Below are 9,682 nucleotides of genomic sequence, written 5' to 3'. Positions count from 1 at the left end.
TATTTTAATTTAATAATTATTGTTAATCTATATTTTTCGGTTTCGGTGTAATCATGAGTAGCATATTATCATGCCTGTGCATATATTTCATTTAAATTGTAATGTAATTGCGATATGTAATAACATAAATGTAACGATATTTTTGTAAACATTTGACAAGAAATAAGAAATATTGCAAATCTTAAATAAGAATTTCAAATAAAATTCTGCAAGTAAACTACGGTAAGCTGAATTTATATATATATATATATTATATATGTAATATAGATTTTTATTTAATCTAAAATATAAAATATACTTACCACTTAATGCTACAATTAATAACAATAGTTAATATTATTATATATACGTATTTTTATTTAAAAATTAAAAATTCAAATTGCTTGAATTATATTTTGATATAAATTACATAGATGGAAAAGCATGAAATATATTGCTTAATTGAAACTACTGAAATAAGTAGCAATTCTTCAAGTAGCGAATTAAGTTCTAGCGAAATAAGCAATTTTTCGAAGGAAGACTCTTCGACAGATAATGAAGATGACAATGATGCACTTTTCTTTCCATTAATAAGGTATTTAACTTCTGGACATAAAAAACAAAAAGTGAAAAATTATTTAAGAATTGTAGCATCTTGGACAAATTCGGAATTTAAAGAGCATTTGCGATTATCAAGAAGAACAACCTATCAACTAATTGGTAAATAAAAAATGTATATATTCACACAATGATATTATCTGATTCATTTAATAAAATAATTATTTATATATAATATTAATTGTGTGTTTTAGATGAACTTGAACAGTCTTCATATATTCCATGTCATTCATTTGGAATGAGACCAATCTCAGTAGAATTAAGTTTTATAATATTTTTATGGTTTTTATCCAATACAGAGCCATTGAGAACTATTGCAGATCGCTTTGATATTTCTATATCATCTGTATTTCGAGTGATTCGGCGTGTACTTGCCTGGATTTTAACAAAAATATATATTATTAAATGGCCACAAGGTAACGAAATCCAAACTGTATGTAACCAATTTTTTTTAAAAAGAGGAATTCCTAAAGTGTTGGGAGCAATTGATTGCACCCATATACGTATTAAAAAACCTACTGAAAATGAAAGTGATTATTGCAATCGAAAAAAATATTTTTCTGTAAACTTACAAGCCGTGGTTGATCCTCAAATGCGATTCATAAATATATATTGTGGCGAACCGGGATCTTTACATGACGCTCGCGTTTTAAGACGATCTCCTCTTTATAATACAGCAAATGATAATAGGGACATGTTATTTCCTCAAAATACTTTTATAATTGGTGATTCAGCATACCCGTCATTATCATGGCTTGTGCCACCATTTCGCGACAATGGACACCTAACACCACAGCAAACAGAATTTAATACTATGTTATCATCAACAAGAATAAAAATTGAGCAAGCATTTGGTTATCTGAAAGGAAGATTCCGTCGATTAAAATTTTTTACAGAATATAAACATATTAATTTTGTGACTGATATCATTACTGCTGGATGTATTTTACACAATTATTGTATTAATGAAAATGATGATTTTTCTTGTATTGACGAGCAATATGATGATTTTATTAATGATGAACCTGATAACATTAATGAAAATGTTGGTAATAGAGTTACGATAGATCGAAGAAGAGAGTTATTCAATGAATTATTTTCTTAATTTGTAATTATGCATTTTTCTCTTACATTATGCGTGGATGTATACAGGGTATGTTACATTATTCACTGCGAGTAAATGTGTAGTTTGCTTTACCTATATTATAGATTTTCAGTTAGTTTTGCACAGTGAATAATGGAAGGAACACAGTTATTATTACAAGAGTTAAAAACACATATATATCTAGACATATATTAGTATAAGTACTATACATATAAATAACATAGATGTTGGAATTGAAAAAATCAAATTTTATTTTGTATAAAAAAAAAATTTTATTCAATAAAGAATACTTGACTTGCATTTAACCATTTTGTTCATAAAACTTGTATTACATATATAATATTGCATAAATATTATACTATTATGCTTTGGCATTTAAATTCAGTTTATTGTTACAACATAAATTTCCTTTACAAAATAAACATAACATAAGAAACAAAACTATCTAAGTTTTTTTTAATTAAAATGCCATAAATCTCTATCTTTAAATTTTCTTTATAGTATTTAATTAAATACAATATACGCTTTTCCTTATATTTTAAAATAATTGTACACATAAAAACACTTAAAATAAGCATCATATAAATCATAATACATAACGATGTAATAAAGAAAAAGAAAATATTATTAACATTATTAAACTTTCATACAATGGACATAATGTATTATCACATTTTTTAAACAAAAATACGCAGTTCCGTAAAATTAAAAGAAAATAATTGTACAATTATTTTATTTATTCTGAATCAGTATCAGTTTTAGACTTTTCTTTTGTATTTAATAAATTCTTTAATAAATTGCATTTTAATTTTTCAATCTCTAATATTTCATCATGTCTTCGTTCTTTCGATTTTATTTTGTTTAATGCTATTTTTTGTTTCATTTCAAATTCTTTTTCACGCACTTCTAGATAGTGTTTCTTTAATTTTAAAGCCTCTTTCTTTGTTTTTAATATATTATCATTATGTTCAGTACGTCTTTTCTCTTCATTTTGTATATATTCCAAATAGACATCTTCTAGATCATTTCTTTTTTTATTTCCAGTTTGAGATTTTACTTTATGAAATAATTCCTTGTTTGCGCATTCATTTTCTTTATTTTTATTTTTAGTTCCTGCTGAATTGCTAGAAATACTAGCCGTATAATTAGAATGTTCAATTTTCTGTTTTTTCGATGATTGAATTTTTGTTCCAATATTAGAGTTTTTACTTGTATCTGATAACAAATTACTAGATATTGTGTATGTAGCAGCAGCAGATTTTTTGCATCCAAAAATGTTTTCCATTTGATCAAAGAATTCAAAAGTCATGGTACCTCTTCCAGATTTTAAGTTATTATCAATACATTCCTTATATTTTTTCGTGAGATAATTCATTCTCCATCTGACTTGATCGGCAGATACCTGAAAAAAAGGATACAATGAAATTAATAATATATAATTTCTTATATTTTTACTATATGTTTATAAAGTTTACTTTAATATTTAATTCGTTTAAACCCGCTGCAATTGTAGTCCACAATTTTGTTTTTTTTCTAGGATTATCTAACATGGTACAATTTGCTTCATATAGTGATAAAAGTGCCATAGTTTTATTTTTAGTCCATAAAGCCTCTACAAAAAATATTGTTGATTAAAAATATTAATTAAGAGATAAAAATTAATTACATGGAATGAGTATAATTACAAATGTAATATAAATACCTTGTTTATTTATTTCATTAATGTTTCGATTTTCTTCAGATATAGTATTTGCTACAAAAAATTAATTAAAATATTATAAAATTAAAAATATACCTATCTATATATTATAATAAGTGAAGAAAATCGACTGATATATAAATACACAAGTGTAATAGAAATAAACTTATTCGATCACACAAAGCTGCATGCTTAATAATATTTCTGTGTAAATTTATATCTCATATATTATCCAGTTCTACAAACTACACGCCGAATACTTTTGGTCTTGAAACTATAACCCAGGATCTACAACAGAGTTTTAAGCCTTAAGCCATAAGAAATAGACGAATCATAATCGATTATTCTCCTCGAATTCGACTGTAACCCCGGATTTACAATACGTGTTTTAAGCCCTAAGCTGTAAGAAATTAACCAATTACAGTCAAATTCGAGGAGAATAATCAATTATGATTCGTCCATTTCTTATGGCTTAAGGCTTAAAACTCTATTGTAGATCCTGGGTAATTAGTTAATTTCTTACAGCTTAAGGCTTAAAACACCTATTGTAGATCCGGGGTAACCTAAACTAAAGCTACAATAGTACATATTAAATTGATAATGAAATAATATTTGCTAATAAGTATCTTTAAAACACTAAAGAATTTACTGAAAAAAATATCATTCAACTTTTCATAATAAATAATTTGTAATGAGATACTTACATATACTGTAATGAGATTACAGCATCAGTATTATTTAATTTGATTGCCAATTTAATATCTATGTGAAATTGCTATTGCAACTTTAATTTAAAACTTTATTTTAAGATCAAAAGTATTTTAGACTTGAAGTTTGCAAAACTAAATAATACATATAAAGGATTCCGCACATATAACATACGAAAAATGGCTAATTTGGCTATAATATTTTATAGTTCTGACCATCCTGATCAAAAATCTCCATAAGCACGAAATAAAAAAATTAACAGTTTTTGAGTTGTTTTGGCAGAGTTTGATGTACAATAACTCAAAAACTGTTCATTTTTAGCCGAGATCTATTTTCCATATGTTTTATACAGGATTTATATGTATAAAGAAATATTTTTAAGCATAAAAGATTCTTCTCTAGATAAATAGACTTACTTTTACTTCATTATATAGCATATGTATCTATATATAAAATAAATTTTACTTGTTATTTGTATATCCTTACATAAATTACTTTCGTTGTCAGTTTCTATTGTAAATAATAAATTGTTATCCATGTATACTTCTTTCCCAATAAAGCAATCATGTTCAGGCACAACATCTAAAGAGGTAATTATATGACCACAATATTTGCATGTAAAGATTGTAAAGTCTAAAAATGCATAAATTAATATTTTACAGATGTTTATTTTATATTATAATAAAATATTAATTTTGTTTCTTAAAATCTTACCGTTTACTTCTGACGCTTCTGACGTAGAGGCCATTTTCTTAAAATACTGAAGTACTTTTACGTTCCTTATTATTAAATTACGATTATCTTTTTTCTCTATAAATAATTACACAAACCGGTACAATTAGGTTATATTCATGCTAGAAATAAAACCCACATATTGCCACACGTTAAATATAATTTTCTTGAAAAGTTGGTCACACTGGCATACTCTACACGTTCGTACTTAGCTTTTTATTGTGTCGAGCAGTGTGACACTGTGTCACAGTTGGAACACTTTGTGTAAGACACAGTGTTACACTGTGTCATCTGTGTACGTTGTTGGAAAACACCCGATTTACTGAACATTCTTTGTGAAATAGGTTTCCTGCACAAGATCCTTCAGTACTGAAATCGTGGCTTCAGAATTTAGGACTGTCTGGAAATGTCAGAACATCGAACGCACGAATTTGCTCTGATCATTTCTCTCAGGAATGTTTCAAGGACTTACCAGGTCAAAAGCGGCAGCTGCTACCTTCAAGTGTTCCAACTACCGAACGTGGCATGCCAAAATGTGCAGCATGTGGAAAGAGTTTATTAAAACAAATAAAATTTTACAGATATTCGATGACATTAAATATAATTATGATAATAAAATAAAAAAGATAAAATTGTAAATCTTTAATATACCACGTATCCCATTTTTAGGTTTCCTGTCGGAAATACCACTTTATTGGAAGAATGGGTGGAAAAAATAAGTAGCTTGACTAATAAGGCAATTGAGGTAACCGTGAACAGTGCTCTGTGCTCCAACCACTTCGACGAACAAAGTTTTAAAAAAAATGGAAAATATATTCGTTTGAAGCAGAATGCAGTTCCATCACTTTCTGCCAGAGTATTACATGTGCGAGAGATATAATATCCGTCTTAGTTTAAGACTTTTTGCGACTTACAATGAGACATTTCATTTGTTTTATAAATCAGGACACAGAACACTTTAGACGTTTCAAAAATGGGAATTCAACATCTCAGAATAAGACACAGTTTTTTGTTACAGTGGAGATTATGTACGATGGAAGATCTGTATCATAAAAAAAAAGTTCATATATGTGTTCGTACATTTATTCAAAAAAATTGTCCTTCAAATTTAAATGCAATGTTTTATAATTAATTTTCAGCAACTGCAAGCAGAATTACATGTACTTGTGAACAACTAATCGTTAAACATCCTATTCTTGTGTCTATTAATTTTCTTATACTCCTTATAATTCGTACAGTACAACGGTTACACGTTTGAATTCCGCGGTATTTTCCCAGTATTCGGTAGCCACGAAGGCGCATTCGGGCTACTTCGGCTATCCGTCGCCATCTTGGACCAAAATCCACCAGCTTCTATAGCTCACATGTCTAGGCTACATCTAAAGTACAACATACCCTATCCATATTATATATATCAGTGGTTCCGATTGGCTACTGACGACACATAAGTGGGGAACTTCCGTCGAAGATTTACCAGCATTCTTGTCGAAAGAAAGTTGGGCAAGATCGAACATTTTTCAACAGTCGTTGCAATAGTTTATAACCTAGACACATTTAAACATAACCCATCACTCACAAGCCGGTAAAAATGAATGAAAAAATAATGAACATTGAAAACTATATGTAAATATACCATTTTTTGTTTCTATAGAATATTTAATATTATAAAGTTACTTACCTACATAAAATGCTATATGCACAAATAGATTGTTAAATTTCCGGTATCAACGTTGTTCGTGGTTGTGTGAATCGCTGTTTCGATCTCGACTGAGATCTCAAATGACGGAATGGATTGGTGGACTAGAGTTCTGATGAACCACTCGGCTGAGGCGGACGCGTTTTGGTCGGGTGCTTTCTACCGTATATTTTTGAAAGTGCTGCCGACTTTGACTGTGCATTGTTTTGTCCTATGTGTTTGTTTTTATACTTTTTGTGCGATTTTTCATTAAAGATGTGATCTGGCAGTATCGCCTTCCCATTATTGGGAGGCGTGGTGCCATAAGTTAGAGTTACTCGATGCGTGTCCGCTGTTGTGCTCGTCTCGATTGCTCGTCATCTTGCACCCTTCGACGACTCGGGCTCTCATGACGCGCGTTATTGCGACGTGACGACGTCGTAGACGCAGGCGCCCAGATACCGGTCGAGCAACGCCATTCCTGCGGGCATTGCATCATCAGATCGCCCGACATTTTTAATACGTTTTTCATTTGTGACGTGATCTGGCCGTATCGACCTACCTATTATTTGGAGGCGGGAGCCATTAAGTAAAGAAGAAGAAGAGGATTGGTGGACTGGATGGTTGAGACCACTGAGCACTCCTCTTTTAACTTGTTGTATGCAAGCTTTATTCACAAGTAAACGAAGTGTTATTCGCGTGGCACTGCGAGAGAGATGATTAACTGCTGTTAATACGCTGAGACTCATACACGACGGTAGCCGTGATGAGACGTACAAAAGTAACGAGTCGCGGTAGCGAACCCGTAGAAAGAAAGCTGCTGCTTTCGACGAGTAATTGAGAGCACGACTTGACACGGCAAGTACTGATTTGTGTCTGAGGGGAGAATCGCGCTGCGCGATTAGCGCGACGAATCGGCAGGACGACAGCGACATCGGTATCCAAATATGCGGCTAACTTGTAGTAATGATATTCGCAAGACGGCGCGGTGAGTGCGACGAAAGATTCACGGACCGAATCGATGGATGGCGCAATCGATCCTTTATTCGGCTTTTGTAGCGCGAAACTTATCCTATTCCGGAACAAACGTGCTTAAAAAGTTTGTCAATCGTCACATGAAATATCGAGCTGAGTGCGATCAAAACAGGTTAAAATATCAATTTATGTCGAAACAACAGATTTTAATGACAACAAGTATATTATACACATACGACAAAATATTGTCGTACGAACGACCGCATGCGCACTAGCAGCCAATCAGTACGCCCGATAAAGCTTGTCGTACGACACATGAAATATCAACCTAACAGTGCATAAACATAACATCGGACCGTTGGACCAATGAGCATTTTATGTTAATTAATATGGCAATTTTATGCTGGATGCTTATTGGTTCAACAGTTTTATGTTATGCTCATGCTCTATTATGCATTTCATGTGCAATAGGCTTAAGGCGAGAAACACACACTTTTGCATAACGCATAAAGCATGTGCATAAGGAATTTCATTGGCCCATTTTCTTATGCATGAATCAATGGACCAATCAAATTCTTTATGTATATGGTTTATGCGTTATGCATAGTGCATATAAGAGAAACAACCAATCTGAATTCCTCCTTTCCTTCTACTTCTCGGAAATAAGAACTTTGGTTGTCTGATTTTCTTATGCACTATGCGTTAAGGTGCTTTTTCATGCGCAGCACGCTGCAGCAGCAATTCGTTACTATTGGTTAAGAATTTTATGTAAGCTAAATGACGCACTTCCGGCGCAAAATACATTTTGCCGCAGTTCGTTGAAGTTGAACCGAACGAACAGCAAGCGGCAAAATCGAGGCAATATTATTTATTGCAATAAATATTAGGAAAATTAACGAAGAATGGCTTCGGATAAGGTACGAATGTTTGTAAATTAGATTATTTTATACTTTACACTTTACTTTTTCAAATTTGTGGTAAAGTATAAAATGATCTAATTTACAAACATGTATCCGTACCTTATCCGAAGCTATTTTTCGTTTATTTTCCTAATATTTATTGCAATAAATAATATTTTTATAATGAAACGACGGACATATTGTACGCTTTCTCGATTTTGCCGCTTGCTGCTTGCTGTTCGTTCGGTTCAACTTCAACGAACTGCGGTAAAATGTATTTGCGCCGGAAGTACGTCATCTAGCTTACATAAAATTCTTAACCAATAGTAACGAATTGCTGCTGCAGCGTGCTGCGCATGAAAAAGCACCTTTATGCATTATGCGTTATCATATATGTAATATTACTATATGGCTAATGGGACGTGGTTTGCGATCGAAACACTACGGTGCCGCCCAGGAAGTAAGATATAAGGAGACTCCACTCCGTAAAATAAAAGTGGACCCATTTTAGGTTTCGAGTTCAGCTTCCGATTCTGATGAGTGCGAGTAAGAGAAATGATCATTTCTCTTACTCGCACTCATTATGCGCAGCACTACTAAATTCACGAGCGCTGCGAGTGTCGAGAATCGGAAACGGAACTCGAAACCTAAAATGGGTTCATGTCTTGTAGACTGGCGAGACCGAGTGGAGTCTCCTTATATCTTCCTTCATGGTGCCGCCAATGCTAATTCTGTCCTTATTTATGTTCAGTTTGTTGTAACGCGCAGGCGTCAATTTGTTGCGCGATACACTTATGTAGCACTCTACATGTGATATTTTGTAGGTTATTACAATCAGTGATTCCAGTAATTTCAATGAATTAAAGATTGATTTTGCTCACTATTATGTAAAAACATTTTGGGATTTGTCACCGTTTGTGAAGAATGTCGTATTGTATATAGCAGGTTATGTGTGTAATAAAGTGTACAAAAAAATATATTGTTCAACTTGTAAATTACAATTATTAGACAATACTATGCCACTGTTATCGAACATAAAGAATCAAGGACCATATATAATGTTTGTTATCATCATCAGATGTTTGTTTCATTTATAAAACAGCTGAAAAGATTATACGACAAAATTCTCATTGTGCAGTGTCTTCGTTACGTTTTATTTATATTAATATATAACTTTATTACTTGAAAAGATTTTACGGAAACCAATATTTTTACATATATCCATTCTTCTCATAACATAATAAACTATTGCTAACATCTTGTTTTGTATTAAATACAAAGTAACTAATTTT

General features: G+C 31.5%; 1 protein-coding gene across 1 annotated transcript; it reads left to right on the top strand.

Annotated features, from left to right (window-relative positions):
- The first annotated feature begins 413 nt into the window (after positions 1 to 413).
- On the top strand, positions 414 to 1,769 carry LOC108781174 (putative nuclease HARBI1). The gene is made up of 2 exons (XM_018549090.1): positions 414 to 699; positions 792 to 1,769. The coding sequence occupies exons 1-2, from the start codon at positions 414 to 416 to the stop codon at positions 1,700 to 1,702; spliced, it is 1,197 nt and encodes a 398-aa protein (XP_018404592.1). The 3' UTR covers positions 1,703 to 1,769.
- Positions 1,770 to 9,682: the final 7,913 nt, after the last annotated feature.

Source organism: Cyphomyrmex costatus, unplaced genomic scaffold (assembly GCF_001594065.2).
Source record: "Cyphomyrmex costatus isolate MS0001 unplaced genomic scaffold, Ccosl1.0 scaffold777, whole genome shotgun sequence".
Taxonomy (NCBI): Eukaryota; Metazoa; Arthropoda; class Insecta; order Hymenoptera; family Formicidae; genus Cyphomyrmex; species Cyphomyrmex costatus.
Note: the sequence above shows the minus strand (reverse complement) of the source record. Positions and strands in the feature narration are given on the sequence as shown.

Excerpts from the sequence above, each read along its gene's own strand:
- LOC108781174 (XM_018549090.1), top strand. The coding sequence starts at position 414 with ATGGAAAAGCATGAAATATATTGCTTAATTGAAACTACTGAAATAAGT. Across the intron at positions 700-791 it reads AACAACCTATCAACTAATTG|ATGAACTTGAACAGTCTTCA; the intron begins GTAAATAAAAAA and ends TGTGTGTTTTAG.